This window comes from Ammospiza nelsoni, chromosome 3 (assembly GCF_027579445.1).
Source record: "Ammospiza nelsoni isolate bAmmNel1 chromosome 3, bAmmNel1.pri, whole genome shotgun sequence".
In the NCBI taxonomy this organism is placed as follows: Eukaryota; Metazoa; Chordata; class Aves; order Passeriformes; family Passerellidae; genus Ammospiza; species Ammospiza nelsoni.
Window position 1 is genome coordinate 86,761,164 of NC_080635.1, and position 25,450 is coordinate 86,786,613.

Below are 25,450 nucleotides of genomic sequence, written 5' to 3' on the forward strand. Positions count from 1 at the left end.
AAAACACAGGAGGAACCTCTGGCCATGGTTCCAAGCAGCTGATTAGATTTTGAACCAAACTTAATATGATAATATTTGGAAACACACTCCAGCAAAGTTCAGTTGCAAGCTGAATAAACTTGAGAAATGATGCTCACCAAAACTCATTCACCTTTTCTACGGCATGCGAATACAGTACAATAGAAAAATTAACAGATGAAAGCTTTTTTATCATGTTCTCTCTAAAGGTGACTGCAGAAAAACATTTTACTGTTTCAGAGTACATATAGACATTAGAAAACTGAAAGTGGCAACAAATATTAGGACCCTGGAATTATCAAAGACAGATAGATTGAAATGTGGTGAGTACTGCAAATCATAGGAAATATCAAAAAAGGTTTGTATCTTCTAGCTTTTTTTTTTTTAAGCACCTAAAGTCTTAGTTCTGCAAGGAAGGCTATGCAAGTGCACACATGCTAATATCACGGTCTAGGAGTGAAACAAAGCCAAATTTATTCATTATCTGAAAGAAATGGTCCTAAATTTCTTTTCTTTCAAATGATTGGAAAAACATATCAACAGGCATGACTGGAGATATAGACTGGAAACAGTTTACATATGCATTTACAAGGACTCATGCTTCATTTATTTTTTATATTACAACTGATACTGTGAAAGTATTTGCAAAACATTCACTGCTTTCTTTTGCATCTACTTGTCATGACTTTGTTTCAAAGTAAATAGTGCTCTGCTTTCCAAAAGTTTCTTCAGCATCACACTATTCTTTGGACGCTGAAAGGAAAAATAAAGACCCTTTGAAAAGACTACTAATGCCTAACCTATGAGTGAATTGCAAAGGAAATGCTGTTTTAAAATCTTTCCAAGAAGGGTGCATAATGTCTTACTGAAGAGAGGCCTGGCCACGGCTCTGCTGGCCCAGAAAGGTCAGAGGAGAGGTGAAGGGACTAGGCAGTAGCAAACTGTTTTTCACTGACAGTCAACTCATTGGATTCAGCTTCACCTGCACATATATCCCATTTCATGCAGTCAATTACTTTTTGCACTTAAAAAACTTCAATCTACAATCTTTTATGAGTGATGTTCTGAGAACAAGACTCCATATTTCAGATGATCCATTTTCTAGTAAATGTTGTTTATTCTAATTATGATTAGAATAAAATTGAGTTTTCAGAAATGTTCATATGAAAACAGAGCTTGCAAACACACACAATGCTAAGATATTGTACCTTTTGGTAACTTAATTCAGCAATTTTCATGTATAATAAAGAGTCTGAATGGATTTTTTTATATGCTGCCATATATGCAAGAAAGAAATCAAATGCACAAAATGCACAAATGCACAATGAAACTTGTCCTTGGTAATGTTTTAGATTAGGAAGTACTGTTTTTCTCAAATTTCACAACAAAATAAGCATAAGTCATTATTTCAACTGAATAACAAACCCCTTTAATCTAAATTGCTAATAAAATGAGAGAGCAATATAAAAAATGCTGTTCTCAAGGATGTGCTGACTTTGCATCAAGTGGAGGTGTTAGTATGTCACATCAATTTCAGTCAAAGTGTAAAATTTATGTCTGTGTATGAGCTGAATGGATAAATCATGCAGTGGTTGAAAGGACTTGGGAAAGATAAAAAGCACTGAAGAACTCTGAAGAACTCTTCAGTGATATCAATGTTCTTTTTAGAGGGTCTCACTAATAGACAACTGCATGTCAGAATCAAAATCTTCAACTGTTGCTTAATATTTCCCACAGATCTTTATTTAGTACCAATTACCAGTATGGTGTTTTCAATAATATTTGAGATTCAAATAAAATTTTCCATTTGAAATCATGTAACTGAGTAATCAACAGTGACATTTGAGAAATTCAATAAATGAATTTCCATATACTATACCTACTATAATGAAGGTACGAATGATGCAGAAACTGTTTAATGACCCAAATCTGACCATCTTTTGTCTTTTCATGCTGTTAGTTACTAAAAGAAAACCATACCAATGAGCATCAAAATCCTAAAAACTGCAATTTACTTTATTGAGATGATAATAGGAATCTAGCCCGGCTTAAAAAGATGGAAAAATGAATATGAACAAGAAATTCCAGATCTTTTAAAAATCTCAATAACAGCTAAAATGAATCTACTGTACAAAAATATCATTATGTGGGTCGTGCCGAGTTCCAGTATGGCATTTCTAAGACACCAGTTTTACTAAATAAATTTACACCCTATATGAGAAGTTAGCAGTGATGGAGATGGTCTACAGTGGACAGGAATCAGGACTCCAAGGATTTGGATGCAATCAGGTGAAGATTTGTATGGAGAACACTGATGTCATACACCAACACACTGGTGATAAAGCCCTGGCAAGGCGCCTTTGTACCTTTGTACATCCTGGCCTGCCTGTGAAGAGCACCTCTGATCCCCCTCCCCTAAAACCTAGGGGTGGCGTCTCGGCCATGGAATGACTGTCCCACCAGGTCTGGCCTCTCAAAGGAAGCATGGAGAATCTCTCCTTCCTTGCCCCTGCTGGGCTTAACCACAACAACATGTACACAAACACACTTCTCCCTAACTAGGAAAAAACCACAATGAAGGCCATTAAAGCCACATGAAAAGACATGCAAAACTGTTGGAACACACATGAGGGACTTCGGACCTGGTTGGCATAAGAGATTATCAAATCAGAATGCCTTGGCAAGAGCAAACAGAACTTTGAAGATTAAATCAAGACTTACCAGAAAAGAAAATTACATCAAGCTCTGCAAGCAAGGGATATTGTAAAATGTATAAGTTTGTTGATGTAATGATTAACCCAATCATTGCAGTAAAACATTACTAGCCTTCCTAGAATACTATATAAGCATATGTAGTCCACAATAAAGTCAGATTCTGATCACTTCTCAGTCTCCCCGTCTCTCTCATCATTGCTGATAAAAGACTACTCACTCAGGTGTGTCATTGTCCTCAGATCACTGTGATTTAATCCTCTCCAGTGGATTTGTATTCTTCTTTCAAAGATTGAATTGTAGTTATGAAAGGTGAAAATGTCACTGAAGGAGAGCACTTACATGGGGATTTAAGGTAGATTACTCAGCTAAATCTGCACTTTAAATTTATCGTACCTGGTTAATTTTAACATTTATGAACATCTGCTTGAAGATGTAATAGAAATTTTCAAAAAATAAAGATAGTTCCTATTTGCAGGGTTTTATCACTGTTTTTCATCAAAAGAATATCAGCTTTTATAGCTGGGTTATCTTAAAAAAAAACTATGGTCTTTATATATAATAGCAGTAAATATAGAATTAGGTGTATTATTTTAAAAGTTTATGTAAAATTTACTGAACTAATTTTGTAGTATAAAATGTATTCTAATACACATACAAAAAAACACAACATGAAAAATTTTGGGTAAATTTTGAGGGGAGAGATTATTCAGATTCTTTGAAATTATTCTAAAATGTGAAATACCCTTTATATATATATATATATATACATATATATGTATTTTTAAAATGTCTGCTATAAAGTTTTGATTGGAAGCAGGATTTTGTGTACAGTGTCTTAGGGTCATTTTATCTTTTTCTTCAGCTTATAATAAGAATATTCATTTAGTTTTTTTTTAGTTACCCTGTGTTGTATCACAAAAAGAACTTACTATGCTGACATTATGCACATACATGCACTGAAATCCTGTGAGCCAAAGTCTGACTCAAAAATATTTTTTTTTTTGTTCCAGATAATTGTTTTAAGAAAAACTGCAATAATATTGCATTTTCCCTTAGAGGGCAAAATTAAATATTTATCAAGCTTATTAAAACAATGCTTTCTTTAAAGTTTATTGACTTCAGGGATAACATCACTTCTCACAAATCATTCAAAAGTTTCTTTGATAGATAGACTTAAAATAAAGCATCCATATTAGAAGTTTTGGACTTGGCAAAGTTAGGTTAATAATTGGACACATTGATCTTCAGGGTTCTTTTCAACCCAAATGTTTCTATGACTCTTTCGATACAGACCAATGTGTGTCAATCATCATATAATTTAATAATTCTCTCATTACAAATTGAAAAACATTTTTTATTTAAATTAACATAGGCATGAAAATAAAGCTTAAACCAAGTGTCACTACTGGTGCGACAGCATGAACATTTACTCATTTAAAATCAAGTGTTTGCTTTTTGAAACCATAGAGTGAGTGTCATGCATCCAAAGTCTTCAAAATGATGAGGCAATATCGCTCTCATGGTTTCAACCTTGTAGTAAAAAATACAGAAAATGGGCATAAAAATAAAATGCTCTATAAGCGTTCTTATTCAAAAGAAAAAAAATCATAACATGTTATCTATTGCTGTCTAGTTGTGATGCATCTTTCTGTCTGACCATTATTTACAGGAACTTTATAAATGAATGAAATGTGCTTAAGAATTCCAAACAATCTCAGTTGTAGATATTAACAGGAAATTCTGATTATGTCACCACTTTATGAATTAAATAAGGCAAATTACTAAAAGAGAATTATTTTGGCCTAAAGAGTGAAAAGACTGTGTTCTTAAGCAACATCAATGGACAGCTAAGTTCATGGTGCATACACTGCTGTGTTTTCTATATCAAAAAAATTAGAGAAAGCTTTAACTGGTAAAACACCTATTTTTGTTTACCTAAAGTTATCAAATTGTTGATCAAACATTCAAATTTAGCTGTATCTGCTAAGAAATAAAGACTAGGATTTATGTTTCTAACACTTAGATTAAACTGCTCAGTCCCAATTCTTGTTTGCTTTCAGTAGAAGGAAAAAAGTACAAAGAAACATCTGTCAGAAGTAAAACAATAAACAAACAAGTCTCCAAAAGATCAATTACTTATATTTATGGCTCAAATATATGATACAAGAATCTAATTCTATGCCAGTTTTATTTTAACAATTTGTTCCTAATCTTTGAAAAGATCATCAAATGTTAATAATGGTTTTAAAAAGCCGTGGTAAAACTTAGTTGAAAGTTTAAAGTCTGGGAATAACATTCATGTTAAGGTCAAACATACTGAACAATGAACATTGAATAAAAAAATATGAAACATTAAATCTATAAAAATATCTGATCTATTTTCTACACAGAATGTGTTTAAATATTATGTGAAATTTCTTTCCAAAAAAGTTTGAGCAACTGAATGGTCTTCACTGGCTGAGTGAAAACATAAGAATTCTCTCTTATTCAGAGACACGTTATTGTTTCAACTTTCAATAATTTTATGAAGAGAAGCAAACAAAGGGTTTAAACCTAACCTGTTAAATCAATAGCTGAAAAGATATAAATACAGGTATGTGTCATCAGTCAGACACAGCTGCAGTCCAGGGGAGAAGGGAGGCAGCAGCTTCCCAGCTCCAGTCATGTCATATAACTAAGAAAGAACACACGTGCTGCATGTTGGCTGTACCTAATCAAATTGTAAATGCAGAAAGTTCCAAGAGTTTTAGGGTATTTTACTTTTTAAATTCGGATTTTTAAATAATGGACACGTTAATAAAGATATTCCTTAATTCCTTTACCATGCATCTTCTTATGCAGCATATTGACAATGTCCATGATAGGCGCAATAGAATGCATTGTATTGAAGGCTATAGCAGAAGAGGCTAATACATTGCTAAACAGCATGACTGAACAAATCAATGTCAATCTTTAAGCTGACTGAGATGAGTAGCAGGCATTGATTGTATTTCTGTGGAGCAGAGTTCAGCAAAATGATCTCAAGATCTGAAAAGTCCTCGAATAAAAATAGGACATAAGAAGCAGAGTTACACAATTAATATAAAACTTTAAAAGGAAAAATTATTAACTTAACAAATTTGTAATCAATCTAGCCATTTTTGTTTTGTTATTTGGTTAATTTAGGAGGGAGAATGAGTTGTAGGGTGCTACATGCTTACTCCTATTTATTCTCTTCACTGAGCTTCTGTTTGGGATTGTTTAGTAAAGGATTGTGGCAGAGACAGAAATTTAGTCTTATCCACTGCAGTCTGCTAATATATAAATATGCAAAACACTCAACAATTTAAAGCATATCACTATTATATTGTTCCTTAGGCTGATGTGTATTTTCTAGATGAAAAGTATGTCCTGTATGCCATCCAAAATATTATACGAAACTCAGGCAAACACATTCCCACTATTAAAAATTTCTTTGAAACTGCTGCAGTGATTTTCAGTAACTTAGTGTGCCTCTTTTCACTCTATTAGCAACCTACTGGTGGTACTATTAATTTATTGAAAGAAAATTCAGGTATACTGTAAAGGAGAAATGCCTGTTCTAGGCTTATGTGAATGTTATATTCTAAAAAGTTGAGACAAAAAGATAGGAAAGCTTCTGATTGATAATATACTGTGGCAGAAATTAGGTGACTGACATTTGCCCATCCAAAAAACTAACCTGCCCTTTGTATCACAACAAACAGATTCATTCATACAGTATTATGGTGGAACTCTGACAGTTCTTCACAGAACCATGTAGCTTTGATAAATAAAAATATTCACATGAAACATATTTATTTCCTGTTCTCCAAAAAGACATGTATGAGTAATGTTCTGAATTATAATACATAGAAACTTAATACAAGAAGAAAACTTCATATATATTAAGCTTATGAAAGAGAGAAAAGGTTAAAGCAAAAGAAACTCAGAGTTTTCACTGAATTACTCATATCTGTTTTCTTTACAAGCATTACACTGTCAATAATGATTTCCCTGTGTTCATGTCCAATTGTGAAAGTCTTAATTCCATTTATTTTTTCAGCACAGGTTTTATTAAACCTCCAAACAGTAATAAAGTTTTATATCAATATTGGTAGTGTAATAAAATTTATAGGAATGTTGTTTTTTTTGTAAAAAACTGCACTGATTTAAGGTTTACTAATACTTTACATGGCTATATATATTAATTCTATGCAAAAATAACTGACATTTATCTGACTAACTGAAATATGTTTTGGAAGTATTTTTCTACTAGTCTCAAGTGCAAAGAAGAATCTTCTTCCAAGCTCATAATGAAGAGCTTACAAGCTTAACTGCTCAGTTGAACATCAATACAAATAAAGGTTGTAAGTCTGACATTTTCAGCTGCTTGCAGGAGCTGATATACTTCCTGACATCTCCAAGAATTCTTAATAACTTCAAATTACATAAAATGCTAGAATTATATCACTGAGCCACCAGATTTATTTTATAACACTGTTATGAACTAAAGGATAGGCTAGTGAAATAACCTAATTACTTTACATAATCATGTAAAGTCAGGAATAAAAAATGAATTCTAAACAGGTTATAAAACAGATGTTATACTTGTTATCATAAAGTCTGGAAGTCAAAAGATTAAATATTTTTATCAGAATTACAGGTTCACAGGGTTGAATGGGAGAAACATCTCAAGCATAATAAAGTCATAAAACATTCTCACCTAAAACTTCAAGCTGTCATGTGCTTTTATGTCAGTGTGGTACAGCCAATAGGTCCACAAGCATGGAAGCAGCCTGATGATCAGCTGGCTGCATGATCCACCTTGGATCCTGACAGCCATAAACACATTTATACAGATGTGGCACACCCATAAAATGAGTGGAACAAGCCAAACTCAGGCATATATTCACTTTACCAGTCCTTTTTTTTGGCTGCAACTGCAAACTAACGCCACTGTTCGATACTGCCACAAGGCCTGCTGTCACAGTAACATGCTGCATTATCCTGACCTTCATCCCATAGGCAAATTGTAAATAGGATTAAATTTACTATTCATACATAAAATCTGTTATGCATATCAGCTCATTTACAAGCGTCATTTCATGCATTTTTAGGTGGAAATGCTAATAATGTAACACAGGTGAACTGCATCATTAATATCCTTTATTAATAATTAAAATGAGATGAAGTTCAGTTAAAGTAAGAATTTTCTACATACTATGAGATTATTTAAGTAATAATATAAAAAATAATAGACACAAAGTCAAGATTCAGGAGGTGAGCTGTAAAATATATCCCAAGAGGGGGAGAAATCATGTTCCAATCCTGAGCAAAACTCACAACTTTTTGGGAGAAAAGATTCAAATAAGGATGTCCTTTACTTTGTGTCTACAGAACATGTATAAGGCATCAAGGACTGCAGTTTGCTTTCTTTTTAGCTAACTGCAATCACAAAGATAGTGTCCTTGAGGTTACACATCACAATCTATTAACTTTCTCACAATTAAAATTGGATTCTGTTTTTAGAGAGGTTCTTTGACTGCTAAACAAGGGGAAGGAGATTTATTCAGGCACCTTATGACAGGATAAAAGTTTAAACTTTATACTTACCCTAAAGCAGGAAATGTATTGAGAGTGCAGATGGTTAAAAGTTTCATCAACAATAAAAGATGAGAAAATTCTAATAAAACTAATGAGACCATTGAAATGAAAAAGAGAAAAACATCTATAATTCACCTTCATCTTAAAACATTTACTAAACTTTTGAACTTGTAAACATTTCAGACTTTAGAATTCTGAAATTTACTTACAAAACTAAAAAAACACAGAATAATCCACAACTGGTTGGAAAACAAGACTGAAAGCCAAAATCCAAATGCCAAATGATAACAATATACTTCATCAAAGAGATGCTATTGCTACTGCAAAATGCACATTATGTACTTCAGGTGTTTGCAGAAAGTCCCCAGAAATAAGAGGTTGAACTCCATAAATAAAATAACATCATTAGACAAATACAGAAATTACAACAGAATAATTTACATTAGAAGTACCAGAACGAAATTATAGCAAAAAAAAAAAAATCATCTGATATAAAAAATTTAAAATTTTGAACTTTTTCATAGGGTTATGAGAAGGAAAAGTTCATAATTTTGAGGAAATTATGAAGGTTTGAGGAAACAGTGTAAATTTCAGATACATAACTTTTGCCAACACTCTCTCTCACTTTTTAATCACTATTTCCACTGAATATATTTCACAAATGAAAATTTTAAAGACAACATATTTTCTAAATAAACACAAACCCTAGAAATTACTCGAGTACAGGAGATAAAATAATGACAGAAAATACAAGAAGGGGTAAGATAAAGAGTAATTAGATAAAGAGTATGTGATTGTGCTCATGCAATAAAACACACTTGAGCTGTAACTATACAGGTTTAACGCATGGCACAATGTCTTAAGAGTCCTTAAAGTCTTAGCCATAGAAGGGCTACAAGCCTGCACCTGATTTCTCATTCAGAGCTCTTGTACATCACACTTGATCAATTAGGACAGTGTTTCAAAAGCCTCTGTAATTGTCCTTGTTCTCATATGGTTATTCTCATGGCCATGGACCTGCAAATCTCAGCAAATCTCAGTAGTGTTGTTATGGAGGATTCTCATGGGAAGTGATTGCCACCCTCACTCACAAGAATCACACCTTCTTTCTCCTCTGTTTTCCTTATTTTGTTGATTTCAGTTCCCATTAAAGAAAACCAAAACATGGTGCATAAAAGAAGTAGATAATAATAATTAAAACACTCAAATATTATCCAGCAATATGTGCTCATAGAAACTTAAACTATGAATGTAAAACAGTTGATCTGACTATCATGCTCCAATCAGTACCATGAGTGGGAATAACAAACAGCGAGCTTGAGTGAGTCCCAAAGAAAGACAGTGGTAGGGAAAAGCAATGGTGGCAGTATAACCCGAATCACTGCTATCATCACCACCTGCCTCAAAGGAGAGACCACCAGTAGAAAACTATTGGTGTGGAGAAGTGTCACCACGTTTCCTGGCTGACCACTGGGGAATATTTCCCCTTCCTGTTCCTTTCAACATTTACAACATGCCACAGACCCTACTTCTAAAAACCTGCTCAGGCAAGCCTTAATGTTCTTAGTGCAATAAATGTATAGCTTTCTAAACTTGACCTTAACATCTCCATAACTTTCCATTCTTTATTTTGCCTGTTTTGGTATTGAAACAGTAAGGTAACTAGAAATGAAGGGAAACACTTAGAGTACTTCAGTTTATGGACAATGTTTAAGGAGCATTCCCACTCTTCTAATTCAGTTAGTTTCAGTTACTGAACTGTGAAAAGTCTCTCAATGTTTTGCAGCATCTTTTGTACAAAACTCATTTTGACAAGATTATTATCAAATAATTTTCATCATATGTGCCCATAAGGTACTATTGAAAATAGTATCAAGTGTTTTCCCTTATCCTTAAGGTGAACTAATTAACATGGAAATTAACAGAAAATGATACCAGATGTTAATAAGAAAGAGCTCTTTTTAGCTGCAGGTCTATACAACCTATTGAAAAGGAAAAAATTCAATACATTAATGCATACTAAGACATATCAGGTATTTTTTAATACAATTAATCAACTTCAGAAGGTACTGAATTTCACACCATCAAAAAGAAAAAAAACCTACAGATATTTATATTGCAAAGATTCTCATTTCTTTGAGACAGAAGCAACACAAATGAGGCTAGGGTAACTTAGATAATTTTTTTAGTTAAATTTCCACAATTCTATACAACTTCCTAATTTCCACAATAATATACAATATACAATATATCTGTTCAGTTATTTTCATTACATACTAATTTTGACTTAGGTCTGTGAAGATTCTCAGTGAGGCATGAAAATAAGTTTTATAAAAACTAAGACCACAAAAATTCTTAGAATATTAACAATATTTTCCAAATAGTATCCAATGTGATATGTGTTAGCAGAATATAAAATTTAGGACCTTTCAAATCTCTTAGAAACTTGTAGCTTCTATTGACCTCACAGCAAAAAAGTATTAGAACAATAAATTTCATTTTTACTTGCAAATATTTTTAGTTATTTTGTAGATATTTGAAAATTCATGTCTTCATTTACTATTAATTGACAATAGAGACAGCATAAAACCTATTTAGTTTGTGAAAGGACTAAATGCATATTTGAAATTAGTTTGTTGAAGTAAGTTACAACATAAGTTTAAAATAGTTAACGTAGCTCATACCTTGATAAACAGCTTTGAATCCGGGTGAGCCAATGCTGTCATCAGATTGTAAATGAAGCCACATCTGGTTGCTCATACTCACAATTAGATCAGGAACACTAGATCCAGTGAGTCTGTATGTAGGATGAATGGCAAAGTCAATTAGCAGATACATAAATTACTAGTAATACTACTATCACCACCACTACCACAAAACACTGGCTTTTAAGCTATTCACATCCTATTCTAATCAGTTGTTTTTCTGATAAAATGAACTATTCTATATGAAATAGAACAATGTGAAGTAATAGAAAAGAATATTTTGAATGACTGCATTCAACAATAACTAAACACTTCTAATAAAGCTGTTCCTACCTAAAGTTTCCCTTAAATAATGAAGTTGTGAGAGATGAGAGTGACTGAATGAATTAGTTTTCACCTGTTTGGATCAGTATTGGTTTTCTGCCATGCTTTTTAAAAGTGAAGAAAATTGCTTTACATGCCTTACAGCCTGTGTGTTCAGAACTTACTACCATCACATTTACTACATTCAAATAACTCAGAGTGATCTCTCAAATTTTAGGGAAACTGCTCTTTCTCACACAGTAATGTGTGATAAGTCAGTATAGATAAATACAGTGCAGTATACAACACATATAAGGCAAACTGGTGAATCCCATCATAAAACTTCAGCACTTGTCAGTAGTGTCACTTATACATCTATAATTCTGAAACCAAAAAATTGTGTGTCAAAAAGAATCATTAGGAAAGATTGCTTCTTAATAGTGAAAAAAGAAGTGCATAATCAGGTTCTAGTCCTGAACAACCATTCAGATCTAGGTAATAGGCATACAGTTTTACAAAAAGGAGTGGGAAAAGTCACACATAAAAAGTGGTGGTAGACACTCACTAACTAAACTTTTATTAGATACAAACCAGAAAATTCTCTTTCTTCCAGCCCTCTGTCTTGATCATGCAAAACAAATAGGCATCAGTTAAGTAAAATTGAGGATGTGCCAAACCAAGATAAGATGTTCTAGAAGCTGAATTTCTCAAGAAAACAGTGTATGGATTATTTCAAATACATATTATTTAAATATAGTAAACCAGATGTTAATACTGTTAAAACTTAAATGCAAAGACATAATAAATAGAGAGGCTGAGCAGAAACAAGGTGAGAACAGAGGAAGCATGAGACAAGTTATAGGAATTCTCTGTGTCTTCAATCAAGGTTATGAAGAAGTGACTATATCCCATATCTACAATAATTCGGGTTCTTACTCAGATATATTGAAAATAAAATTTAAAACCACAATCCCCATATGAGAAGAATGGGCTTACTCATTACTACTGAACACAGCACCTGGAACTGCTGATAAAATGGCTGAGTTTGCTCTAATATGATCTATAAGATTTCTGGTTATGACCTTAGTTAGTATTTGATTATTTTGATACTATAGGTGCAGAAAAGGAAGGGAAAAAATCCATTATAAGTCAGCATATGCAAACACACAAACAGAGCTTAGCTTGGATAAGTAAGGAAATCAGGAAACAATGATAAATAGCTAGGTTGTTCAGTTTGACCTGTGTAAGAATGAAAATAAAGCAGCTGCTTAGTCTGAAAACTGAGCTGCTTACTAAATTAATTGGGAGCTGTACAGCTTCAAAGTGATGCTAGGTATAGTCAGAATATCTAACATTCTCTTGCTGATAAAATAATGAATGTTGGTAAAGTTGGGACATTCATTTAAATTAATAATATAACCAGCTTAGGAAAGGAAAATACCCCACCAGACAGTGAGTAACAAACAAAAGTAGTTTAGGAGATGCCTGCAGAAATACATATACAAAGAAAGAAAATGCAAAGATTACATACACACTGAAGGACAACTGGAAACTTGCAAGTTTTGTGCAAAAATTTCTCAATGGCTATTTAGATATGTAAACCTATTGCAGGACCAACTAACAACTGTTTAAATGGCTCTCTTTATACTCAGTAACCTGATTAATGTATGAGACCTACATTGATAATTTCTGAACACAGATAAAATGAACCCAAAAATTCTAAGTCTTTATGAGTAGGATGAAATGCTTTCAATTAATAGAAATGTCTCTACAGAATGCAAGCAAAAAAAAAGGAAGAAAGGAAAAGAAAAAGAAAAAGAAAAAGAAAAAGAAAAAGAAAAAGAAAAAGAAAAAGAAAAAGAAAAAGAAAAAGAAAAAGAAAAAGAAAAAGAAAAAGAAAAAGAAAAAGAAAAAGAAAAAAAAAAGAAAAAGGAAAAGGAAAAGAAAAAGGAAAAAGAAAAAGGAAAAGGAAAGAAAAAGAAAAAGAAAAAGAAAAAGAAAAAGAAAAAGAAAAAGAAAAAGAAAAAGAAAAAGAAAAAGAAAAAGAAAAAGAAAAAGAAAAAGAAAAAGAAAAAGAAAAAAAGAAAAAGAAAAAGCCACAACTGAAAAAGGTAAACACATCAAATAGGAAGAACCTCCTTCCTTCAAAATGCCAGTGGTCTATCCATACATGATAGATATGAACCAAACAAAATACAATCACTTCCTCAGATTCACATGTTGGGGTATAGGAAGAGGGCCAAGACTTTTGGAAGGGAAGGAAGTGGGAGAAAACAATTCCCCCCCACACACCCCCCTAAAAAAAAAAAGAGAAAAAAGAAGCCAAAAGCAAAAATCAATAAAATGTACAGTCATTTCTTTGTGGTGGTGATGGTAGTTTCTGTCTGTTTTTTTGTTTTGTTTTGTTTGCTGGTTTAGTTTAGGTTTTGTTGTTGTTTCTGTTTGGTTTTATTCCTTGAGAATGCCTCCATAGATAGAACTACATCCTTCAGGTAGGACAGAAGATAAAGCAGATCAAATCTTTAAGGAATGCCGATCTGTCTATCAACACATGCTGTTACTGCCTCCGAGTTTTTCCCAGTCTGTAATCATCTAAAGATCAGACCATCTGCAACTAAATCAGAAAAGCTACAAAGTTTTACAATCAAATGAGTGAGATTCTACAGTGATATTCTGCATAATTTCTGCAGAAATTCTGGCATTTTGTCTGCCAACAGAAGCTTGAAGAGTGTAAGAAAAGCTGTATTATTTCTTTAAGACGCCCTGAGAAATTTAGAAATTAAAACTAGCTAGAAAAGTCTTCGCTGTAAGACCTCATTCTCCTGGGATGAATAAGAAACTGCAAGGTGCTGCTGAAAGCTCATTAAATGTAACAGATGTTATTACAACCAACTAATAAAAAATTTTGAAAAGAAAATCACTCTGACATTTAGTTATGAACTTTCTTATGGTAATATATCTACAAGTGGACCTAGAGTTTTATGAGAGATGTTGCTTTGCATTTACAAAAGACCCTCCTGAACAGCAAGTGAAATGGCACATATCTGTGGTGATGTTTAAGTATAACATATTTCATAATGCATGATACAATCCAGTGTTTAATAACTTCAAGAACACTGTCTCAATAGAAATTCAGATTCATTATTAATTATCATGAGACTTGTCCTTGGGCCTTCCTGTATTCGAGTGTATTTCAGTTATTAATAATTTTGTTTCTCAAATGATTTTCAGTGTAATGCTAATTTTACTGCCCAAAAGGCAGCTAAATTTATTTGCATAGATTTCACTTTCATCAAACATACAAGTTACAGTAAAGATGGTAGGACCAACACTGTACCATAATCCTACAGGATGGGCTGTGGACTAATATGGATAAAACAGTTGCTATTTTAGTCCAAAAAATATATATAAGAAATGGTTAGAATTAAAGTGTGTCTCTAGTGGGACCATTGTACTAGTTCTAGAAATGCCAGTGATGAATTTAGAAGTGGATGTCTGCTACAGAATTTTTAAAATGTTATTAAAGTTAAAAAAAGTTATAGGAGGTGATGTTATTATGGAGTACTGCTTATTAAATAGCAATTAATATGATAAAATAATATTTTTAATTTCTATTTTTATTTTTTGCATAGTCATGGAATATAGATGTCAACTAGGTAGTCACAGGCTAAATGGCTTCAAATGGAAAGGTAAAAAAAAGAAAATTGACACCTAGATTAAATTTTGACATAATTTTGGCAAGTTTTGACATATAAAGTATACACAGTGTAGAAAACCATTAACAGTTTAGGATAGCAAATTTCCTACTTATAGATTTGACTCTTAAGGAGTTTTGCACTCTCTATGAGCAAAAATGTATCCCAATACCATAAAGAAAAAAATGCAAACCCTTTTGTCATAGTTACAAGCAATTAGATCAACCTCACCAGAAGGGCTGTTGCATTATACAACTGGTGTGCAAAATACAAGAAAAAATAAACTCAGGTGTGGAAATCCATTCCCAGTTCATTTGTTTTCTTGTTAGTATAATGTGCAAGCCTTCAAAACAGGGAGTTTCCTTGTCTGCTTTAATTTTTTTTTCTTTTTTCCTTTTTCAGATACTCAGAATATAGAATTCAATTTACTCAGTAGCAGATACTTGGTATTGCAAACAAAGAAAAACAAGCATTGAGCAAATAATTAAATAATTCTTCGTCATATTTTAGGCCAAATTAAACTAGGAGTTTTCTAAGAACTTTGATATGACAGTTCAGATATTAACAATTAATAAATCTCTATATTCATAAGCCAATACATGTGATGGAAATATTGTCCTCAGATGTCTCCCTGCAAAAGCATTCTAGTTTATTTAAAATAAAATGTGTGGGTGTTAAGAGCACTCATTTGTTATAGATAAGTAAAGGAAACTAAATGGCAATTATTTTTATGAATTAAAACTCTCTCAAAATATAAAGTTACATTGGATTTTTTTATCAAATGTGTTCAATACTGTCTTTATACAACAGATTTTTATCTGTTGGATAAAGACAGTAATGTTATTATGGCATAATTGCTGCTAATTTCTCTTATTTAGTCATTGATAATTTATCAAATCTGTAATTTTGTTCTGTGTTTGGTGACCAGGATTCACATGATAACTTAACCCTCTAAAAGTGGCAGCCAAAATATCTTGTTAACCACAAGATCTCATTATGCAGTAAGAAAAAAATAGCATATGCAACAAAAATGAGATGGTTAAGGTAGATGAGATTAATTAATCTGTACAGGATTCTATTATTTCCATTAGTCCAGACACTATTGAAGAGCTGTAAATTAAAAGTAGCTATCTAGTCTGGAATTTTCCTTCAAATTTATCTAAATTCCTACACCATCAATATATTACATTATATTATTCCATAAAGCATGTTTAAATTTACTGAAAAGTAGACTGTGTCCTTTCATTAAAACTTTATAAACAAATCCAATTTTGAATATTCAAAATTTTAAATCAATCAATGCCTTTTTTTACACAAGTTGTATCTTCTGTTCACTGCAATCTGAACCTTTTATTTTTTAATTCCCTTAATTGCTTGTGAATACAATTCCAGTTATACAGGTAGTTGTTTTTTAAAGGAAGTATTATTTTTTATTTTAAAAATTCAATTTGCAGTTTTGAGTCCCTAATGTTAAAGCCTATAAAGATGCTACTAATTATTTGGAGCAAACTTTGTAATGAAAAATTTTCATTGATGGTGCTTGAATTTTAAGCTTACATTAATTATCAAGTTCCATACATTAAAATTGCAAATTTAAGTAGATATATCCTGGCCTGGAAGAAACAACATGACAGCAAATTTCCAAGAAAAATTTTGGAAGTTGTATACTTACACATACAACACTGTTCTGGTATCACCAACTTTCCCAGCATCTCCAACAGTAAGAGTATCATAGCCTCTTTCCAGTTCAAACTCTTCAAAAGCAAGCTTTATCACCTATTAAAATTAAATAACTCAGTTACTTCAAACATTCCCACATGTTATCTAACCTGTTCAATTCTTGAGTTATTTGCCTGCTATAAATCAGATAATGATGCAATAATTATTTTTGAAAGATACCTAGAAAGACCACAAGTGCAGAAAATTCTGCGTTTTCTCATGCTTAGGAGCACGTCACTGCCATAATGCTTCAGAAGTATCACATGCTAAGATACAAAGATGCCAGACACCACTAACTGGTGGTAATTGTTCATTATTGAAGTATTTTCCTTTTCTAACTCTATATATATTGTATGTATATATTTTTTTAACTATATAAAAATTGAAGAGCTAGTATTGGAAGTATATTAAAACATTCTTATCTCTTGGATCATAAAATAACAAGGTAGAACATTTGAACTACCAATTCATAAAAAGATAGAGGAGGCTGGTTCAAAGAAATTCAAAAGCATGAATTTCCTTGCATAAATTACTAACATTAAACTGTGATTCCACATAATGTCTAGTCATGCATTGCCAAGAAAATTACAAATGTACCTCTCAGAGTTCTTTGAAAAGTTATTTACAAAATTTTAATTTTTTAACATAAAGTGTGAAAATGGACTTAGTTTCTATAAAAGAACAATTCTAAGACAAGCAATTTTAGAGTTCAGTATTGGCAAGTAGTTGCAGCTGATATATATGTACACATATATCAGGACATTGCACCTTTTTGTAATTGGATACAAAAGGTTTCTGCAAAAAACTTGACACGATAGTGCAGTCAGTGATTTTCCACAAAATTATTCATTTTATCTTTATACTAACTTTTAGAGATATTCCTGGATAAGCTCTCAGATAACATCAGCCATTGCATGTGATGCAGTTAATTTTTCTTTTGTTTTGTGGTTAGAAACAAAATTTGGGTCAGATTTGAGTTTTCAGCAGAAGTTTTATTATGCTCCTTTTTTGGAGGAAGCACATGGAAAAACTACACTTTCCATCCACTTAAATGTATTGCTATATGATTATCAAGGCAGAATGCATCTCAATCAAATTTTAGCCCTCTAAAAAAGCATTATCCAAGCCAAGCTAGTTGTTTAAACTTTCTCAGTATTAAAAAAGAAAGCCAGGCCGCCTCATTTCTGTGTTGGAATTGGAAAAGTCTAGTACAACGAACTGTAGAGAGGAACTTACACCACTGGATTAGGTGATATTTACATTGAGCTATGTTGCTTTTGTTTGTAACCCAAAGAAAAGCCTACAGGCAGAGAAAATCCACAGCCTTTCCCTCATCAACTAAGGGGGTCATCTAAAAGGAGATCAGGTTGGCTCTGCCTTTCCTAAAGCCCTGCTAGTGGGGTCTCATGCCTTGGTTGTCCATTGTTACAGTAATCATATGATTTTCAGGCAACATGCTTCAGATAAAACAATATACATTTTCATCTTCTCCTGGTGTACCTTCTAGTATTCCTAAATTATATCAGTGGTTAACATGCAAAATTTAATTATTAAATCAAGACTAACAAAGACAAAAGGAAGCAAAAATTATGTAGAAGCACAAAAAAAGAGTTGTTCCTGGCAAAAAAAATAACTGCAAGACTTTTAATGCAACTATTACTTCATATGGAGGAGAAAACCTAATAGAATTCCGTGAAAATATAAGATAATGTATTATTTACATGATACATTTGGTTTGACTCCAAATAATACATTTGATTAGACTCACAAATTCTTTTATACAAAAATTTAAAAACAAATATGAACGTTTACCTCTTTAATACCAAAATAAGTTAGAAAAAAAAGTAACTGCATATAAAACATAAATGAAAATTTTAAGCTTCTGGCTAAGCATATAGGAAATGTGACAAGAAACATTCCTTTATGGAAGATACATTGTGAAGATATATTACACAATATTAAACGAAATCTTGTTATCTCCATTTCTGTGATAATTGTTATTCTATGCTAACACATAAAATCTTTTGGAAAGATCTTTAAATGGTTGAGGGCTAAGAGGACTAAATTTAATTCCTTCACTAAATTGAATCTGACTCATAGAAACTAAATTTTAATGTGTAAACAGTAAGCACCCAGTCTAATCATTGCTCTTTTCACAGCTAGTGGACAGAAAACGGCACTTTTCTCTCATAACATTTCCTGAGTTGGAAAGGACCCACCAGGATCATTGAGTACAGTTCCTGGCCCTGTACAAGACAGCCCCAAGAGTCACAACATGTGCCTGAGGCTTGGTGCTGTGACCACTTCCCTGCAGAGCCGGTTCCATTGCCCAGCCACACTCTAAGTGAAGAACCTTTTCCTGATTTTCAACCCAAACCTCCCCTGACACATCTTTAGGCCATTCTCTCAGGTCCTGTCACTGGTGACCACACAGAGAAGATCAGTGCCTGCCCCTCCTCCTCCCCTCACAAGGAGCCGTAACTGCAGTGAGGTCTCCCCTCAGTCTCCCCCAGGCTGAACAGACCAAGTGCCCTCAGCTGCTCCTCACACAGCTTCCCCTCAAGGCCCTTCACTATCTTTGCTACCCTCCTTTGGATGCTCTCTCAAAGTTTAATGTCCTTTTTATATTGTAGTGTCCAAAATTGGCCCCAGCACTCGAGGTAAGGCCACCCCAGTGCAGAGCAGAGAGGGACAACCCCCTCTTTTGCCCAGCTGGAGATTCTAGGCCTGATGCCCCCAGGACAGGGTTGGCCCTCCTGGCTGCCAGGGCACTGCTCACTCAGATTCAGCTTGCTATTGGCCTGTTATCAGGAATAGTGGCCAGCAGGAGCAGGGAGGTCATCCTTCCCCCTGTACTCTGCACTAGTGAGGCCACACCTGGAGTGCCGTGTCCAGTTCTGGCCCCTCAGTTTGGGAAGGACATTGGGATGCTTGAGCACATCCAGAGGAGGCAACGAGGCTGGTGAGGGGCTGGGAACACAAGCCCTGTGAGGAATGACTGAGGGAGCTGGGGGTGTTTAGCCTGGAGGAGACTCAGGGGTGGCCTTACCACTCTCTACAACTCCTGAAAGGCAGCTGTAGTCAGGGGGGGGTTGGTCTCTTTCTCCAGGCAGCAACTGACAGAACGAGAGGACACAGTCTCAAGCTGTGTCAGGGGAAATATAGTTTGGATATTAGGAAGAAGTTTCCACAGAAAGAGTGATAAAATATTGGAATGGCCTGCCTGGGGAGGTGGTGGAGTCACCATCCCTGGATGTGTTCAAAAAAAGACTGGGTATGGCACTTGGTGCTATGGTTTAGTTAAGGTGTTTAGGGCATGGGTTGGACTTGATGATCTTGAAGGTCTCTTCCAAACTAGTCATTCTGTTGTTCTGTGATTCTGTGACCAGGTCCCCCAGGTCCATTTCCAGAGTTCTGATTCCAGTTTCTCATCTATACATACAATCAGGATTGTTCCATCCCAGGTGTAGGATCCAGCACTTGGCCTTCCTATGGCAAGTTGAACTTTCTATGGCTGGTGATTGTCCAGTACTTTAATTTATTGAGTTCTGTCTGCAGGGCCCCCCTGACTTCCAGGGAGTCAACAGCTTCTCCAAGTTTTGTATCATCTGCAAACCTGCTCAGTATTCCTTCCAGCCCGGCATCCCACTCATTTATGACAATGTGTGAGGGAACTGGGCTGAGGATGGAGCCCTGTGGAACACCACTAGTGACAAGTCCCCAGTCTGGTGTCACCCCAGTCACTGTCACATTTTGTGTCCAAATCATGAGCCAGTTGATCACCCATCACATGATGTGTTTATGCAGTTGAGTTCTGGACATTTTGTCCAGAAGGATCCAGTGAAACACAGTATTAAAAAACACTGAAATCCAAAAATATCACATCAACTGGGTTCCTTTGTTTAGCCAGGTGGGTTACCCTATCATAAAAGGAAATTAAGTATGTGAAGCAGGACATGAAGAACTTTGACCATGAAGAACGGCTCACTGTGACCATTGACTGTGTTGTCCTTCAGGTGTTTTTCAAAAATTCCCAGAATAATTTTCTCCAAAATTTTACCAAGCCCTTAAGTGAGACTGGCCTGACACAATTCATATCACCTGTCTTACGGTGGAGCAAACTACCACTTAGAATTACTGTTTCTAGTGACTATATGGGAGTTTTGATGACTATGAGAAACTAAATTTACCCATATCTATTTGGTTAAAATTTGTGTGTAGATTAAGCTTTGAATTGTCAGAATAACTTTTAAGATTTGTTAGAAGGCAGATTGAAGAATATAAGACAACTTGGATATGGATATATCTATATCTGTACCTATATTTCAATATAGATATGAGTACTGCATAGGAAAAATTTATGAGGATTCAATAATATCACAATATACCACCATATACTTCATATGTGGTTTAACAATACTGATTAATATACCAAGGGAGGAAAAAAACAGCTCTGTGGTACTTATCCAGATTCAGTTTTGTTTTGCAATTAAAATTTCCAATAATACTAATTTTACCATCACAATTTACATATGCTTAATATGAACAGATCAAATGAAGAAAAGAATTAATTTTCATTTAGAAAAACTGGAAACATGAAAATTGCTTCCAACCATATTATGTTTATTCCTGGATGATCAGTTACATTCTTCTTACAGAAGAATGATCCTATTTGCTTTCTGAAAGGTATGAGACAAAATTCCCTTATAAGCAATTCAGAATGATTACTTCTTATTAGATAAATAGACTGTGAAAACAGAAAACAAGAAAAAGCTTAAAAATACAAGACACCTAAGGAGGTACGTATACAAAAGTTCTGCAAGTAAATTTGTCATAATTAGTTTTTCATTTGAAACACTTTCTTTTACCCTAGATACTCCCATACTTCATGTTTCTGCTGGCGTAATTGCTGTGGCAAGCAATGGATAAAAACAGCACCAGAGTTGTAGGAAATGCCTGTATGGACATTCTGCCTGGAGGAAGCAATAGGGCACACGGCAGTGCTACATCTCCAAAACACCTAGGTGTGCATGTTCTTTCACTACTAACAGGACCTATTTTACTATTACTTATATATGTTATAAATGTATGCATTAAGTAAAGAGAAAGTATTTAAACAAGAGCAGTGAATTTTTTTCTAAACTGCAAGAAGAAAACTCCTCATAAGACAGCTGTGATATTTACAAGCAGATCAAGTCAACAACTTCAAAACAGCATCAATGTTAATAGAAGTGTATCTTATCCTCCCCTCAAAATGAAACAAAAAAACCCCAAACAACAAAAAAAAAAACCAAAAAACCTAAAGAAAACAAAGAAAAACAAACAAAACCCCAAAACAAACCAGCAAAAACAAGCAAAAAATCCCCACACAATCCACAAAAAACAAATCCAAACCAAGAAAAAGAAAAAGAATACCACACAAACAAATGTCCAACGACAAAAAAAAAGAAAAAAACCCAAGACCTGCTTGTAGGAACATCTCTTAAAAATGAGAAAATACAGTGAGACAATTTGTTGCCTGAGAAAAACTACAGTAGCATACATTAAAATCAGAAAACAAAACAATACTGAGCATCCATGATTAGAGATTTTAAAATAATAAAAAGCTGTTAGTTATAAAGTCTTTTTATAAAAGCTGTTTGAAACTGTAATAGATTATTCCATTTAATTGACAAATTTAACAGTACTTAATGTAAAAGTATTTTCCTTCAAATGTAATAGTACTTTACTACTTTGCTTCTTCTCTCTGCTGCTATGTAAATATCAAAAGTAACATAAATATTCAAGTTTTATTGAATATTGACTTAAACATAGAAATACTAATCCAGTCTTTCAGGTTTCTAATTTCTTTTTTTAATTTTTAGAAGAATGGAGCCAGATTCTGAAAGCAGATTTGTAACCTAAGATTTGGAGCACCTATTTTACTTAAGAACAACATAATATAGAAGCAATTTCAAAAGATGTTGCCAGTATTAGAGAACACATGGAAGCATGTTTTTTTTGAGAAAACTCTCAAAACTCCACTCTTTCCCTAGCCCACCCCTCCTACAGTGATATCTCTTGAATTTTTAAGTGGCAATGTAATTATGGACAAAATCCAGAGGAAGAGGAAATGTAAAAAATTGACTATATATAGTAATAAAACTAGGTAACTCTTAATGAAGAAGGTTTATGGTGATGTATTATGAAAGATGGTATAACTTTTTTTTCATATTCCTTTGTAAATTATGTTATTCCTTTTCCCTCAAAGCCCTTAAAAAAGGTAAAATATTTATCCCAGTCATATTATTTATAATTTGGCATGGGTAAAGCTGCAATTAATAAGATGCAAAATTAATAACTTGCAAATACCAGGCTGAGATAGGCTCCAAACAGAAGAAATAAAATTGATGCCAATACAAAGTCCTATCCTGTAAAATTTTAATACCTCCAATTTTTATTAAGTGACTACAAATTTATTGCAAAAAATTTAGATTATTCTGTTCATTATTTTAAAAAAATGTTAAAAGCTTTTGGTACTGCCATTATCCCAACAACTGTAATTACTTAAAAAGCATTTATAAAAAGAAATTTGCTTATTTTTCAATATTGACATTATAATTTATATTCCTCATTCTCAGGAATGTATTTTCCTTTTAGTCTCCACTAATGACTTGAAAATTAACCTAATAACCACACCTGGTAGAAATTAAACAAAGATACGAAGGAAATAACATTAATATCATATTGTAGTAATAACGTAAAACCAAAAATGCTGATGCTGTTTTATAAAAAGAAGGAAAAAAGTAAAATCCCAACAACAACAACAATAATAATAATAATAATAATCTTAAAGTTTGTTTTATAATGACTATTATCAGGTGATTGTCCCATGCCTGGAGCATTTTTCAGGTAAGTAAACACAGACTGTCTTTTTCCCCACAGCTTTTCTTTCTTTGGATTGCCATTTTTAACATAGATAACTTTGAATGTACTTGCCATAACCAACATAGCCCTTCCTCAGCAAGTTAATTAAGGCCAAATAATCTGAGATCTTTGGAAGAAAACAATAAGAACAATCTTAAGAAAAATCAGCTCATTTTGTTTATGTAGTAAAAGTTATGAAGTGATTTGACATTAATCCTATACTATTCCAATAAGGAAGAACTTTCTGAAATATAGGATAGAAAGGATGGACATACAGTGGCTGGAAGCTAGACCTATAAAAAGATAGAGAATTAAATGTAAAAATGAGAATAATAAAATTCTTGATACTATGAAGTGCCATTTTTAGTGGTAGCTGCTAATTATGTAAAATAGATCTATAACTAATCATCTGCTTAAGGAATTTAAATACATCCGCAATAAGAGAATGAACACATTTTTAGTCACAGTTTAGTTTCTTCTGTAGAAGGAGACGCTAAAAAAAAAAATCCCATAATGATGATTTCAGAGTTAACAGAGCTGCCACAATCTGTTACTCAGTTAGAGAAGCAGCTTGTTGCCAAGTTAGATTTCAATCTTCAGCTACAGTGCCTAAACATCATGTCGAATTTCACTTTGCCATCTTAATCATTAAAACATTTTCCTCCTTCTCTTTTCTGTTTGTTTGATATGTATACAAATATGTTACCATTTCCATGTACACAGAATAGTATACAGCATTAAAATTAAAGTCCCCTGAATATTTCACATCTATGTGAGCCATATTTTTAATGAATTATCAATCAATTTGATTTAGGTTTGAAAGCTAAAATTAAAACAATAAAAAGCAGAATCGCAAGAGGAGATAATTATTCATATATTCAAACTAAAAGTTTGGAATTTATAACTTTTGGACAATTTTAGACAACTCTCTGATATATTAGGATGATCTATTTCTCATTTTTTGCCAAAGAAAAATGCCAAATATATGGCTTTCATTTTTGCTCCTGCTGCTGCTCCAACTGTCAGTAGGAAACAAATATGGAAATACAAGCTTTAAAGAAACACTGTGTCATTTGTTTTAAGCTGAAAAATGGAAATGAAATAAAAAAAATGCATCTATTTGCTTGCCATTTATCAAAAAGAATTCTGATTGTGCTAATTTTATTACTGTAAATATTTTCCAAAACATTTTAAAGAAATACTTTTAGATTTGTTGTTCAAAACAAGGTCTGCAAATAATGTTCTTTAAATTTGAAAATTAAAAGCTCCAGCTAGCATTTTTTAAAAACAAATTACACATAAACTAATATCACATGAATTACCAGATAAGAACTCTGACTTAAATAAAGGCTGAGAATATCACTTATTAAATGAGCACACCAATTTTTTTTGCCTTAAAAATTTAAGCAGGAGAAAAATACTGACTTTGCTCCATTTGACTGTTGTCTTTCTTCCTAAAGTCTTTAAGGAGTAGGTTAATTTTATTGATTAATTCAAAGTGCAGATGAATCTTGATAGAGCACATGAAAGAAAGGTCTACATGAAGAAGTGTTTAAGTATCAAAGGTGTATATCCATCTATACACAAACTATTCTCTAGAAAGTGCCATAAGTGGGAATCTGAAGTGTTAAATCCCAGCCCTGTTATTATTGTGTAGTCCTTAAAGCAATTAATTTCAAGTCCTTGAAAATTACTTATTTAAAAGCATAATTCCTCAAGAGTTTTCTGACACTTAAATTCTTGTTACTTAAACTTCATGTGAAACATGAATCATGTATGGCAAAT

General features: G+C 33.1%; 1 protein-coding gene across 1 annotated transcript in view; it reads right to left on the reverse strand.

Moving 5' to 3' along the window:
• Nucleotides 1-25,450, reverse strand: part of CSMD1 (CUB and Sushi multiple domains 1) — a 1,067,119-nt gene that overhangs the window by 267,788 nt on the left and 773,881 nt on the right. The window contains exons 11-12 of the mRNA XM_059468452.1: nt 16,713-16,816; nt 11,022-11,134 (exon numbers count right to left, since the gene is read on the reverse strand). Coding sequence (XP_059324435.1) covers nt 11,022-11,134; nt 16,713-16,816 — 217 coding nt within the window. The remainder of the gene's footprint in view (nt 1-11,021; nt 11,135-16,712; nt 16,817-25,450) is intronic.